General features: G+C 28.4%; 1 protein-coding gene across 2 annotated transcripts in view; it reads left to right on the plus strand.

The window, feature by feature from the left end:
* LOC132936141 (uncharacterized) overlaps positions 1-16,282 on the plus strand; it is a 71,727-nt gene that overhangs the window by 12,411 nt on the left and 43,034 nt on the right. The window contains exons 1-2 of one of the 2 annotated variants that reach the window (XM_061002831.1): positions 10,323-10,440; positions 13,528-13,740. In XM_061002831.1, coding sequence (XP_060858814.1) covers positions 13,617-13,740 — 124 coding nt within the window. In that variant the 5' untranslated portion in view covers positions 10,323-10,440; positions 13,528-13,616. Of the gene's footprint in view, positions 1-10,322; positions 10,441-13,527; positions 13,741-16,282 lie in introns of those variants that run through there. The other variant, XM_061002830.1, reaches the window with a different exon arrangement.

Genomic DNA, 16,282 nt, shown 5'->3' on the forward strand with positions numbered 1-16,282 from the left:
TTTAAATTTATATTAATATAATCGACGGACACGAGCGCGGAATACTACGCGTATAATATACCTCTACATACTATATTATACCTATTATAATATTATAGGTGCATTCGGTGTTTTTGCGGCTGTCGGCCCGATACCTGTTCATGCCCAGCCGATGTGTTGTTGTTGTTATTATTATTATACAAGTTTTGGATTCGTGTGTCCGGAGGCGCGGCCGATTTGCTGCGCGCGCGAGTCCTGCAGCGGTCGCCGTTAAACAACAACGCATCGCCGCCGTCTCGCCGCAGACACCGACGGCGTGATTTACGTTTATACGTTTCTGCGGCCGGTGCCGATAGGTACGCGTTTATTCGCACGTTTGCGATGCGCGCGGGTATAGATAGGTGTACATAATAAAATAAAATAAAAACCGATCTGCTACTATTCCAACGTGCCGATCTTGTCGCGTCGACGTGTGCAGACGCGCGGGGACGGAAGACTAATTGATTTATTTGCCCTTATTGTTCGCACTCCGAGGCGAACACTTACGTAGGTTTTATCGCATAATTCGATGGCGACAATTTAATCGAGCATTGGTTAATTTTTTCGTAAAAAAAATAATTTTACAAAACCACTGCCGAAATATATTTTAGTGTCTATAATTTTTTAATATTATAACATAGCTGCTTTTAAAGTACCAATACAAAAGTCGATTCTGAAAGCAATATTTACCATGATTTCCCACTAACTATATTTTACAGAATTTTCGAGAACTTGTATCGTGTAAATCTAAAAGTATGAAGTTTTACTTAATATAGATGTAATTATATGTATAAGTTAATACTATTATAAATACTATTACCTACTACAATAGTTTTAGCACTCCCGCCCACATAAAAGGAAAACAAAGTACACAATAACGCAGGGCTGTAAAGCGTTATAATAACGTTATAATTATAACGTTATATTTGATAAAAAAAACAATTGCAATTTGTAACTATAATTATAACGGAAAGCGATAATTAAAAATAACTAATTACTACAAAACAAAACATAAATATTAATAAAATTTATTATAATTATACTTTACATTATATATATTATTAAACAAAACATAACGAAAAACGTAATTTATAGAATTTTATTGAACAAAAAATAACACAAAACGAAATAATTTAAAATCCATTTGTTTAAAAGTTATATTGGTTTTGTAGAAATATTTATTTCATGCATACGGACATTAGAATTGAATATATTATAATATTCCGTATCCGAGCCATTACCTGCCCGCATTAGTTATTATTAATAAATTTAATAGATATTAACACTATTCTAAACGCAAAACTTGTATAACATTTTAATTCTAAATAACAATAAACGCAAAAATTGTGTAACGTTTTAATTGTAAATAACATAAAAAGGAATTTTTTTTAAAATGCAAGCCCTGCAATAAAAATAATATCACACTATCGTCTATTTTTTGGATCAATCAAATTTAGTACATTGTATATAAGCTATAAAATAAATTATGAACACGTGATTATAGAATTTGTAAAAGTATGCTTAATATGTGGATCAATTTCATAAATACGCGGTTGATTAACAGCATAACTGATGTATTAAAATAAATATATAATTATTCATTTTTACCAGTTAAACAATTTACAAACCAGAATATTTCATAGGTACCTACCTATATATTATATACTATATACCCATATACCTATATATTCATATATACCCATACCTGTATATTTGAAATATTAAGTTAAACAAAATATAAAATACATACTATTAGATATTAGGACTTTTTTTAAATACTTTTATTATAGTTAATGCATATCATATAATATGTAGATAGGAACTAGGTATAAGTCACAGATTAAAAATGATATTATTATGCCATTATTACTATATATTATTATTTATATACAGATATAATGTTCGCATTGCATTGCATTTGCGTTTTAAATTTTTTTTTATTTCTTATAATAGTTATTCCGATATTAAATTCAAATTTACGGACATCCAATCGGATAAAATATCGTTGCCAATCGGTACATTAGCGTTGTTTATCTTTAGCATATTATATTTTAATCTATAGTGTAATAATAATTGTAAAAACAACTTCGTGTTCCACTATAGATAAAAGTACATTGATCGGAAAAAGATAATTTATCTGTTTTGATAAAATGTGAATAAATAAATAAATATTAATATCAGTTTTGGATATATCAAGTCTTATTTCTTTTGTGCAAAGGAGACATTTTTTTAATGATTTAAAATACATTGCAATAAAAAAATAATAAAATGTAAGTACTAAATAGTAAATACCTAATATGCAGAAATGTTATTTTCTTGCTGATACTTACAATATCTGTCTGTTTTATGTTTGAATTTAGATACAACTTTTCTACTTAAGTTATAACTAGTTAGCTAAATGTGTTTACTTGGTACAGATCTTTAATTAATGTATGCAATTGGATATAGGAATATAAATAATAGGTTTTCCTATAAGGTTATAATAGTTGTATAGTAATTTTCATTGAGGATTTAAATTCCATTAAGTACCTGCACAAGTGAATTTATTAAAAGTGCGTAATTTTAGACTCAAAGTGAAAAATAATAGAAATTTAGTAGAGGAAATTGTCATAAAGGTATTTTAATATAATGTACTTAAAGGATCCATATTATTAATATTTCCACGATTTTAGTTATCAATCAACATGCATAAATTATTATATATACCTATTTAACTAAAATTATTATTTTTTTGTGATATTTACGATTTATATAATATATTATTATACTATTAGTATTATATATAATATTATTTATTACTAATATTTTTTTGAGTATTAATATACCATAATATTTTTGAATAAGTAAATAAATAAATAATTTAAAAATCAATTTGTTTAATTAACTCTTAAGTTCGAAGTGTAATTAACTATATCCAAATAAACAATTAACACAATATTAATGGTTTCAATTTTAATACAAGAACATTAAGAAAAATAACAACATGAGAATTCAGAATAGTATAAACACTATAAACAATGCTTTTATTAATACACATTGACGTAACATAACCGGTTTTTTTATTCATGTTTTAAATATTTTTGAAATAAATTTAAGATACGATATAAAGAACTAGACAATTGAATAACATAATATTTATAATATTACATTTATTTCAATAATATATTTATTGATATTAATATTTATTACAATTATTGTAAATAATATATTAACACTAAAATATTTTTAACGATTGCTGTTTCTATACCCAAATACATACAATAAATATTTATGGTTATTTTACCTTAAATTACCTACTTACTCAATTAAATGTAAGAGCTGTTTATGTTTTCAGTGGTGATAACATTACATAATATTATCTTAGTGTCTATTTCATGAATAAGATATAATTTTGATTTTTTTGAACCATGATATCTACAAATAAATTATCATCTTTGGTAAATGTTAATTATGATTATTTTACTTATTATAGTTATTAGTTATTTAAATTCAAACGCAAAATTGCAAAATACAATTTAAGTATCTACCTATATTTAACGTTGGTTATCTACGTGATTCAATTTAATTATAACTTATAATATCTAAATAAATCATTATAGCAGTGTATTATTTTATGGAATGATATAGTATTAACTGTCTTACATTATATAATAACTATATTATACGTTTTGTTACCTAACTATTAAAATGTATTTATAAGTAATACTAATAGGTACCACTCGGCACTTGGCACCTTACTCTATGGCCTATGGGTAATTTATGAATCTGTTATTTGATGTTCTCACATTTAAAGGTCTTTTATTGTTTAATCAAATTTTGATTAAACTCGTGAGTTTTACTTTTTAGCTTGGTATGTTATTTAAAACTAACTGATGTTATGAGCGTGTTTGAAATCTTAAATATAAGCTTTGGTATATAATAAAATGGGTACGATTGGAATAATTAATTTGTGGCCCGATCGTCGGTGAATACGGTTTTATTTTATTTTTTTATTTTCAACCATCGTTGGTTGGTCCTAATTTCCACACCCCATTTCCTCGTTTTAAAATGTACATAATATATACATATATTCTATCTTTCTATGCACAAATTAAAACTTACTCTTTCCTGTTGGAAACCCATTCGTGCTACATGCGATATGTGATATGATACACAATGTTTTGTATCATGCGATATTCACATTTATTATTTATCATCCTGGTATCCTATAGTAGTATGCATGTTTTATAACCCTCCAAGGTACATGCTTACGTTATGAGGTAGTGCTTTTCTTTTGCTGAAATATTCAAGCGGAAATTATATTATAATTAGGTGAATACGCCCGAAGGAAATTATGTGACTACCTGAGGTCACGTATTTTCATCGAGTCGGGGAATAAAATATTCAGACTATTGATTCTTCCTTGTCTTATGTTAATTTCAATTTCATTTTTTAATTAGTTTTTCATTTCTAAAATGTTTAAATAGTTATAACAATAGAAAATAATTTAAATAATATTTACTACTATAGGTAATTTGCTTACGATCAAGGCTGGGCAAGTTAATGATTTTTTTTAACTCAGTTAATTTAATATACACCAATAACAAAAAGTTAAAAGTTAAAAGTTATTTTAACTCTAGGTTAACTCAGTTAAGTTAAAAGTTAATACACACTTTTTGTTAACTTTTTATTAAGTTAAAAAAAAGTTAATTTGTTTATACAACGCTAGCGTACTTAATTTTTTTCCAACCTAAAACTCAATTATAGGATATAGTGTTAATACTTCATAGAGTATTTCCGTATTAGTTAGATTCAAATGATATATATTTTTAAATTTAAACAATTTACGATACATATTTTTTGACATGAAAACGAAATAGACTGAAATAGTGAAATATTATAAAATTAAAAACAAAATAAATTAACTTAACTTCTTAAAATGAAAAATTAACTCGTTAATTTCACGTTAATTAAGAAAGAAATTTAGTGAACTAACAGTTAAGTTAATGAAAAGCCAAAAGTAACTAGTTAAGTTAAAAAGTTAAAATAAAATTAACTTTTTAACTCGTTAATGCCCAGCCTTGCTTATGATTAGTAATTTAAATTTTCGGAAAATATAACTGTCAAGTCAAATCGATTAAGACCTTAATATTCATATAATATTATCAATATTTTTAAAGTAATAGGTGCATTTGTTTCTCTTATAGACGCCTAATATCTAAAAATGTTTTAGAAAATAAAATAAAAAATATTGAATTTTTATAATACCTATGTCAAATTGTTTATTTTATACCTAATAATAAATGTAGATTTTCTGTTTTTTACAAAATAAATACTGATAATATACGGTAGCCGCGGTAAAAAACCAAGAAGTAAAAATATCTATGAAAAAATAAATTACCCATTAGTTTAAGATCTATATGCACAGATATTTTTTCCTTTTACATATTTTGTAATTATTTGTTTTTATTTAATCAATAAGGAATTTAAAATAGTGACAATACTATTGTAAAAAATATATATTTTTAATGTTAATACAATATTTTTATTTCATATAAAGGATTTTTGTATGTACATTTTTAGTATAATTACCTGTTTTATTTAATATCATATAAGTGGAAACAATTGTTATTGCTAATATAAAATTACCTATACATTTTTTAAATTTATTATAATACATATTAGGTATGTAAATTTACTTGTTAATATGTTTATAATAATTATTATTTTGTTGAGTATTTTTGTATATATTGAGTATTATTTCCTCAGACATTTTTACTTTTGAGTTTTATTTTCTAGGGTGTTTTTTCCTAGATTGATTATATAATACATATATCCAGGTACTTATATATAAAATATACTAAACTAAATATCTCGTAAATATTTTATTATATTTTGTTATAAGTTACAACTATGTAATGAGGTGCATATAAATACATTTTTAAAATTCCCAGTAAAACCTAATGGGTACCTACTACCTACCATGATATATTTAGATACCTTATAAATGTATACAAGTATATTAAGTATAATACTAGCAATATTTTTTGTAATATTGTGTTGGAAAAATGTTTGATGATTTACACAGCCTTGTAAGTTTGAATAGCGAACGACAGACAGCACACATACACATACACACATATATATTATATACACACATACACACATCCCATCGCAACAAATTTTATGACAATACCATTATACCTACATATAGCAATATCTATCGCCAAGTGCACATACAATAAATAACCACTGTACCATAATGAACAGTAGTTGTCATAACTGCGTTTTTATAATAACATTGTTATACTTTATTACATTGACCTCGGTACATGTACGCATTAGAATTATCTCCTTATCTATCACTCCTACTCTTGGACTCTATTATTATACTATTTTTTTTTCAATGAAGGGTTTATCTATATCAGTTACACCTGTAATATATGCCTGAAAAAACTTGATTATTCAAAACAACATCGTCGCATTATTATTTAGGCTGCGTGAAGTACGTCGACATGATTATTACCCAGGTTATCATGACAAAAACTTCCCGCTGCGTGTGAAATCTTCGACTTCCTATTTGGATTTTGTGCGGATGAAAACCCCGCCGAGCGATGATGTTCAGCCCCGAGCAGACATTTATTCTACGATACATTTATACACCCGTTTCCTGGGTTTGATTTATCGTGGTTTTTATTGTTTCCGTTTTATACTTCTTTAACAACTGTTTCAAGTAATTCGTTAAACGGTTTGGACGTAGCCATTATAAATAAAACGGGTGTGTAGGGTTCAAGGGACAAACCCGTTATGAAGTAAACATTTTTTTTTTAAAAACTACCTACCATAAAGAAATGTATACATCGGAGCAAAATATTACTTGAATAAAATATTTCTAATGATTATTATGTATAAATAGTTTCGTTTAAAATTAATAATTACCTATGCACTGCAAGGAAAAACATTGTTATATTTCAAGTATATTATTATATACAAATTTTTAAATATATGATAATATGCAATATTAATTCAACTTACCGGCTACCATATTAATAATAACAATATAATAATATAAAATATCATAGGCTGACAAGCCGTCCCCGCTCAGAATAGATTTTGTATACAATGATATTATATCATTGAAATCATTGAATTCAAATTTATCACCATCCATTACAATGATTCAATTGTATTCTACTGTACAGCAGAAAGACACCCACTTACCAGCTTTTTATTATTATTATCATTGTTTATTTCAACATAATAAATTGTATAATATATAACTATATAATATCTAAATACGAGTACATATGTACCTATATATTTAAATTTAAATTATATTCTTACATTACGATTTATGGATAATTTATCATTTCAATACAATTATTAAATGAAAATACCAAATTATAAATTATTTACCCATATTAAAAAAAAAAATATAAATTTGGTTTTAAATTTGACGTGTGTACCAGGATTTTTATAAATTGTATTGTTTCTTTAAGTAAATATACTAAATTATAAGTATACTTACTGATATGGTAGATTGATTTATAATTATTGTTATCAAATCAAAATATTATTACAATTAAAAAAACCAGAGAAGTTGATGAGCCTGTATAGGTAGTAAGTTTTGAATGTAGCTCATACAATATGACATTTTAATATATGTGTTAAAATATGAATTAACTGATCAATTAATCACACAAAAAACGATTCCAAGCATATACGGCGGAGTTTATTTTTCTTCTAGTCATACAATAGGTTTGAACTTACTTTTTTCAAAAATAGTACATATATTATTATTATAAGCTCACAATAATCACTATTAATAATATTGTAGTAGGTACATAGTGTAGTTTTCTTTATAAATTATAAGAAAAATTATATTATGTTATTGAACAAATAATTTTTGGTGTTAGTGTAAATTACCAATTAAGCCGAAGCAAAATACATTAAATCTTAAATACATAATACATATTACGTATATTATGTTAAATACCTCTAAATAGATGGTGCTATCTATCAGGTGTACTTGGCCGGCCGTTTCAGTCGATGGATTAGTCCCTGCAAACACTATTTTAGACTAGGTATATCAAATATTATAGAGGTCATTCCAACGGTGTATAATAGCAATAATTTATTAAATCAGGTATAAATTGGTAAAAATGTTTTCATTTTATTTTGTAACATAAATAAGCAAATTGCTGTAATTTTGGAATCCGTTTATACCAATTTAATTTTGTCAATTTCGTCAAAAGTGGGCCATATAGGAAGCGCAATATATATATGAAATATATGGTCTACAAACGAATTTTAAAGCCGTCAAAAATAACAAGAGTAATAATAATGACAATAATGGTGAATATATATTATGCGTATTATATTATATTATATTATATTATATATCTCGGAGAACAGTGTCCCCGACACGTTGGTATTATTATTATTATTATTATTATTATTAGGTACTATTAATCAAGTGTATTATTATATTATTATTATTATTATTATTATTGTGGAAACATCGGTGACGACTGTTAGCGTTTGCGGTATAATATATACCTATACATAATATAAATAAATATATATAATAATAGGTAGGTATATACATTATACATATAAGATAGGCGAGCAATTCTCTATTATTATAGAATATAGATAGATACACGCGTGTAACACCTTTACGGTTTTTTGCGATCATTTGTTATTTTATTATATTATTTATTATTATTATCACAGGTCTATAGGTATACATATTATACATACAATATATTATATTCGCATGTCGGTTGGATGAGAAATTTGCCTGAAAATTATCGTGAAATATCACAAATAAGCGCATAATAACGACGTTGTACAATTCGAGGATCCGTGTGTTTATCCTATTGTGTTGCCCTTCATTATAATATATCATATCACTTTATAAAGAGACCGAGAGAGAGAGAGAGATAGAGAGAGAGAAAAGCGATTACATTGCGTCCACTCACACACACACACGCGCAGAAAATCTATTGGACAAATATTTTTACGTAGGTACGTCTATTATGGCGCGCACATTTGTTGCCCACGGGGGCCATATTACGATAAATACCAAATCGAATGGCGCGAACGTTGTCTTTTCCCCTACAATTTTCTACCCACACCTGTCCACCAGGACATCGGGCGTTTTCAATAGAGCAGAGAAATACTTGCACGGTTGCTTATGGAGCGAGAAAAAAACCACTCGTCGCATCCGTTTCGAATATATATGGAAAATCGATAATTGCGGCGGTTACGACGATCGTTGCAGTACGTGTGTGTGTGCGGTTGCCATTTCCTCGTGTAATGGGCGAATCCGCGTTTGACGTACCGTACATAAATCTTCGCGTCAATTGGTCACCGCCGACTATAGGGAAAAAAACACCGCTCTCGGCTTCATAAACGCAATAATATAATGTAATATCGTAGATAAAAGCGTGTATAGGACATATTATTATTGTATATTATACCTATTTACGATTAATATGACATTCGATCGCCGCCGTTCGCGGCATCGTGGTATTATTTTTATTTTATTTTCGTGTGCGTGTGAGAATCGCGATGAGTTTTTGACATTCACGTCAAAAAAAATTGACCGTAAAAAAATATATGGACGACGATAATAGGTAGCGAATATAAAACACGACGAGTCGTATTACAATAATAATGTTTATAAAATTATATATATATTATGTATCGTTGGTATATACGTATGTGTATAGTGTATACGTATAACCAATGAAATATCGGACAACAATGTCGCACAATATAACATAATATTGTACATTGTAATACGCCGCCGAATAGTTTTCGTTCAGCTCAAACATATCGAATTATATTATTATATTATATAGTCGCGTAATGACACACGCGCACACGCACGCACATGAGAGTAAATAGGTACAGGTAGCGGGTACCGTCTCGGCGCAATGATTTGTATATGTATCGTAGGTATACGTCATTATACCGGTTACGCGGTTTATAGTATTGCCGCTGTTGTATACTTGTAGATACGCGTTTAATATAAATCATTATAATAATATATGCCGCGCAACTCTTCTCCGTCGCGTAATATAGCAGTCTCGTAGTCCGCGTTCAAATCCCGAACGAGACGTTCGCTCCTGCTGCTGCAGGGTTGACTGTGCGGGCATGCAATTACCGTTATTTATTAATATGAGTTTACCTATTACATACCAGCTACAGGGCTACAGTTTAAAGATTGTGTACAATGGACATTAATTAAAAGTCAACGCGTGTGCCGAAAAAATTAAGCAATTCAATTTATACGCGTATAGTATACGTATGCTTCGATTTGTATAATGTATGTAATGTAATATTAGTTGTTTAACGCGTGTGATATTTCTTGTATACGTAATCGTCGACGGTATGGAATTTCGTAAGAAGTTTTCATTTCGGAACCAAATATAGGTAAAACAATAATCATAATAATATGTTTTATTAAAATATGGAGAACACTATATAATAATATTATAAGATGGAGAGTGTAGTATACTATAGTATGGAATATGGATATATATATGTATGTCTGTAATTAGCCATGTATAAATTAATAACGACGGTAAAACGTAAAATTATTGAATACCTATAAATGATAATTATAGGTAGGTACAAGCTGTGCCGTGCACGTTTTTTTTGTTGAATAGAATAAATATTAATTGGTATATCGTTTGTAATCAAATCATTTGTAGTCGTAAAGTTGTATTTAATAATAATGATGAGTAAATATATATTATAAAGTATCAGTCTGGTCGTATACATGAGGCCCTATTGTTGAGCCAATGTCTTATAGTTACCCTAATTTTTTCAAGTCTACAATGACTGAATCGTGTTCTCACGTTATAAGCCAGAGCTAGATAATAATATCATATTATTATTATTTTATAAAATGCCGTAAGTATACTACTTGTTTAATTGTTTCAGTTATTAATTACTAATTAGCATAAAATAAACAGATGACTATAAGTAACATGTGTTAATAATAATTCTTTTTGCAATTCTATGTATTTTTAGATTCTGAGTGGAACGATGAATGTATTGATTTTACAATGATGTGTGTTTTTTTTTTATTTTTTATTTTTGTGTCTGTCATCACCTTTTAGGACAGTAAAAATGCTTAGATTTTCTTCAACAGTATCTTTTCTGATAGGAAAGTGAATCTAGTTGGTACTTTGGGGGGGGGGGGGTCAAAAGTAAAAATGTCCAAGTAGTTTTCATTAGCGCCGTGAAAAACAAAAGAAAAATTAATGAAAAACAGGAATTTTCACGCAAAGATTTTGGTTTTTGGTGCAACTCTTAAACGAATGACCGTAGGTACATGAAATTTTGACTGAATGTTTATATTAGCATTTTCTATAAACCATAACATTTTCCAAATATTTTGACTTATTTTGAGCTGTTTACAGACATTTTCAGTTTCTATTTTTTTTATTTTTTATTCTATAAACATCAATACAATTTTATTTGTTGGTTAAGAAAGCTTGACAATTTAATAGAAGGCTTCTGATATATTGCTACAATAGCAGTTGAAAAATATTAAAAATACATAGGCGCAATTTTTTTTTATAAGCATTTAAAGTTCAAATTTTGACAAAATTTATCACATTTAAAATTTAATAATTATTTTGTAGTTAAACATTTATAAAATGTTCAACTTTTATAACTAAGGATTGAAAATTTAAAACAAAATTCCACGTAAATAGGTTATATTTAAATTACTTTATCCACCTTAATATCATCAATTAATATACTTAGTAATATCATAACTAGGCTGACTGACTGTTTTCGCTTAGAACCGTTTTTCTTATACAATGATATTATATTATTGAATTCAAATTGAACACCATCCATTATAGTGACCCACTTGTAACCTACTGTACAGCAGAGCAATATCCTCTTACCCACCTTTTTCTTAATGAATCTATCATTTCCATTTTTTTAAATACAAATAATATGATGTTTTGATGTACTGAATATACTCAAACTATGATGATATTAATAAATATACTTATATTCACTTATATTATCATATATTAGAAGAACATTACTATAAAATCTAAAGTTTTTATTTAAAAAATCTTAAACAACTAATTTTTAACATTCACAATTTTAAAAACATCCTAAGGTGTTGATATATAGTATTGCTGTGGCTTTGTGCGTAAATTAATGAAACATTAAATATTTTTACTTAGTTCAAGTCACCAATAATAATACTGTATAGGATTGTACCAAGCAGGTGAACGGAGCAAAACGAAAACCTACATAAAATTCATTTTTGTATGTACATCTATATGTATACTTGTATATTATATAATATTAAAAATTATAATATATAGGTAGGTATATCGGATTAGTGCAGACTGTAAATGCATTTCAAACTATAACGATATTTCATAAATCACCAAATTATAAGCCAAACAATCAATGTAAATTTTTTTAAATTTGAATATGAACTATATAATTATAATATAAGAAGTTGTAAATGTTATACTGAAGACAAAAAAAAAATATTTCATAATATATATATTTGAAATTGTATACTTCAAGGTAAAAATCGTAAACGCTAATAAAAAAGTTCGGTTGATTCCCGATTAAAAAAAAAAAAAAAAAAGGCTGTATACATATCGTGTATAGAGGCCATTGTAGATTATTATTATTATTTTATTATTATTATACAATACCACCCAATCGGGGAAGCACATCGCTCTGACGACGGAGGTGCATAATATATCGAATGTCATTTATAATTACGTATACACGCGATCAAAACCGTATGCAAACACTACACCTACATAATATAAAGGCCTCTCTCTGTGTGCGTGCCTATAAGCATAATATTATATATTGAATGTGAGCGTATATTAGGGTTATGTAGGTACTTCCGTCCAGACTAACGTTTCCTACTTTTTTTTTGTCCATATTGTCTAAATTATTTTAACGTCACGTGCCCTCGAGTAGATACGCATATATTATTTAGTACCTATAAATAATATTATACCTAAAAACTTTTATAATTTTTATCGTTTAAGTTTAAGTTGTTTTACTTTTGTTAATAACAATTGACAAAATACTTTTTTAATTCCTTATTCCAAAACACTATAAAGAATATTTTTAGGAGTTTTGGACAAATAGTTTATGAGGTACAAGTATATTTAAAGTTTAGATGAGCTGAACATAGAGTGGGATAGGGGAACCCCACAAGGCACAAAGTACCTAGAAACTATTAGTGTGCACTAATCCACTTATCAAAACTTTAAATACTTATAAAGTTATAACTTATCAGAAATTTAATTTTTATACCTAGGTATACTTAAATTTGTTAATAGTTTTTGAAATAACGAATGTTTTACGTTAAATATATTATGTATAATCGCCTGGTATATTATAATATGCTGTATAAATACGATATAGGGCTATCAAAAATCTATTAATCAACAATAATGTATAGGTAATAAATAATAATATATTTATTTGTCTTATTTGTTTTGTCCTGCATAGCCATCACGACCGCAGTCGCTGGTAGACCGCCACAGTCCACGTCGCCGTCGCCTTCGCCGTCACCGGCCACGCTGCGCGAACTGTACGCCATGGCGGCCAGCCAACAGCACCAGCAGCACTCGCGACTGCTCGAGCTATCCAACAGATATCGCGGGTATCCGGAAATCGCCCATCACGTGTTCAACCAACAAGGAGCAGTCACCAAGTTGCTAGGTAAGACCGATCAAATATCATCATCTTTGCAAAAACCATATAATATTAAGATACGCGCGTCGATATAAATATTATATGTAATTATATATGTTACAGTAAATTACGTTAAACGGAAATTAACGTTATTCACTAAGCTATAATAAGGTATAATTAACTATATAATTTTTCGTTAGGTGTGATATTTTCAAATGTAACCTCCAGTCTCTTGGACCTCCATCATATTAACTTAATATGTAGGTAAGCCGTACGCCGGTGTCCGATAAAGTTTTATTAGTAATTAGTACCGCAATTAGTTTTGCCTTTAGCGGTCACCTTATCATTGCTCGTTGGAAATCTATTTTATAATCGACATTTCCCATTTCATACGGTTATAACGATGATTCCCATATCTGTAGGTAAATAACGTTAATAACCGGCGGATAACGTTATTTTCCGATATAACATAATTTACCGTAACATTTCCGATATCGGCGAGTGTCCGTATACCGCGATTAACGATAACTATTAATAATATTATGTAATATCATTTGATAATATATATTATATTATAATGCGTCGTGTACTTATTATAATAATAATAATATGTTCGATGTCGTATAATAGTGCACGTCCGTCTTGCCCGCCTTCTCCGCGCCAACGCATGACGACCGTCGCCCCTCGAATACGCGCGCATGTCACAACCCGCGGTATACCCCATGGCTGCCGTGATCACTATCACGACTAAGTATAATAATAATAATAATAATATAATATACGCGCGTAATAGGCCACCACTAGAACGTTTGACGTTTGAGACATGTATTTTATTATGACGTAGTGTTTGACGTTTTTTTTTCTTTCATTCTTTTTACAATCCACTCGCGATTGATTTTTCTTCATACTATTCCTTTTTACATTACTATATTACTTCAAATTCACGTTTATTATTATTATTATTATTATTCACTTAGGTACATTACTATTTGATGATGTGTTATAAATTACAAAACAATGCAAGTTCATTTCGCGCCGCGGCGGGTTCGTTTTGAGCGCATTTCACTATTATAATATGACGTGTGCAGTGTGCGATGTCTTGTCCGCTCGTGTGTAGTGCATCACTTCATAACTCATAAACGCCGTTATATCGTCATAATATTATATTATACGCGTACCGTAATCTATGAATACAAAATACCTATAGGTGTATAATAAATATGGATATAATATGATACGATATAATACTATGTACCTACGATCTACGAAATTAATAGTTATCTGTTCGGGTTTTGTATATTATGAGCCACGGCTTTATACACGAAACTGCAGAGTCTATCGATCCATTTCATGGAAATATTTGAGTACAATATCCGTTACCGAGTTAAAAAACATATTACGTCATAACTCAGCATCAACGTGGTGTTTATAAATGTTCCGATTTTTTTCGACTAGCCAGTAGGTATACAGATTAAATTTCCACTCGTTTCAGAACGAACGACATTGTCTGTATAATATTGTAGCTATATTATTATAGATGGGAAAAAAAATAAAACTGTTTTTTCCTCTTTATTTCACGAGTGACATTTATAAACATCTGCCCTTGGTATAAATATATAGTCAAAAGTTAAATATTCTAGGACTTGTAATATATTTGTGAACACTGAATAGGTACATACTATCTATACTTAATGAACTTAAAGGCAGCAGGCAACAAACATTTTTATTAATATTATGCATAACAATGATGTAAAATTACGTTACCTATAAATTAAGATTGTATGAACTGTGAAGTTACTTTTACAACCATATAAGGAGAATAAAAATTTTGGATACTAGCCTAAATAGTGTCTCAAAACGTATATCCTTTTGATAATAAAAACAGTATTAACTTTTTTTAAACTAGTTTCGTTAACAAATAAAAATTAAGGTTGGTATACCGTAAATATGACGATGTAGTTGGTCGTAGTATTAAATTATGTAACAAAATTATGTTTTAGAACGACCATCACATTTGTATAAACAACACTGCGTCTATTATATAGCCGTATTAATGGTTTCTTTTATAAACTAACACACAAATTGATAAAATAAAATTCCGATAAAAATTATAGTTATTTATATATTATACAATATTATGCAAGAGGAATGTGCGTGTAGCATAAAATGTAGCTCCAGATACTCAAAAATGTACCTATAAACGCCGTATTCAACGCGGTTGAAGCTGATGTCTATACAGCACAATACAATTATTGCATGACCATTAGACGGTGGAAGCATAATAATTCGTATAGAGAAGAAAACTTGAGAAACACCGTTTTATTTCATATTTCGATTCAATATAAATTATGTCCATTTATCTTAATATTCTGACTAATATATATATATATATTTAATATAGCATGCAAGGTGACCAGTTACGGTGTGCGATTGAATTCAGCATAGGCGTACCGAAAATATGTTAATATTCGCATACGTACGCATAGTTCAATTATTATTCGCCGAGTATTTGTAACACGATATAGGTATTACGTTGGGATGCTTCGTTGCCGGTCGACTACTTTGTTAC

The sequence above is a fragment of the Metopolophium dirhodum genome, chromosome 1 (genome assembly GCF_019925205.1).
Source record: "Metopolophium dirhodum isolate CAU chromosome 1, ASM1992520v1, whole genome shotgun sequence".
Taxonomy (NCBI): Eukaryota; Metazoa; Arthropoda; class Insecta; order Hemiptera; family Aphididae; genus Metopolophium; species Metopolophium dirhodum.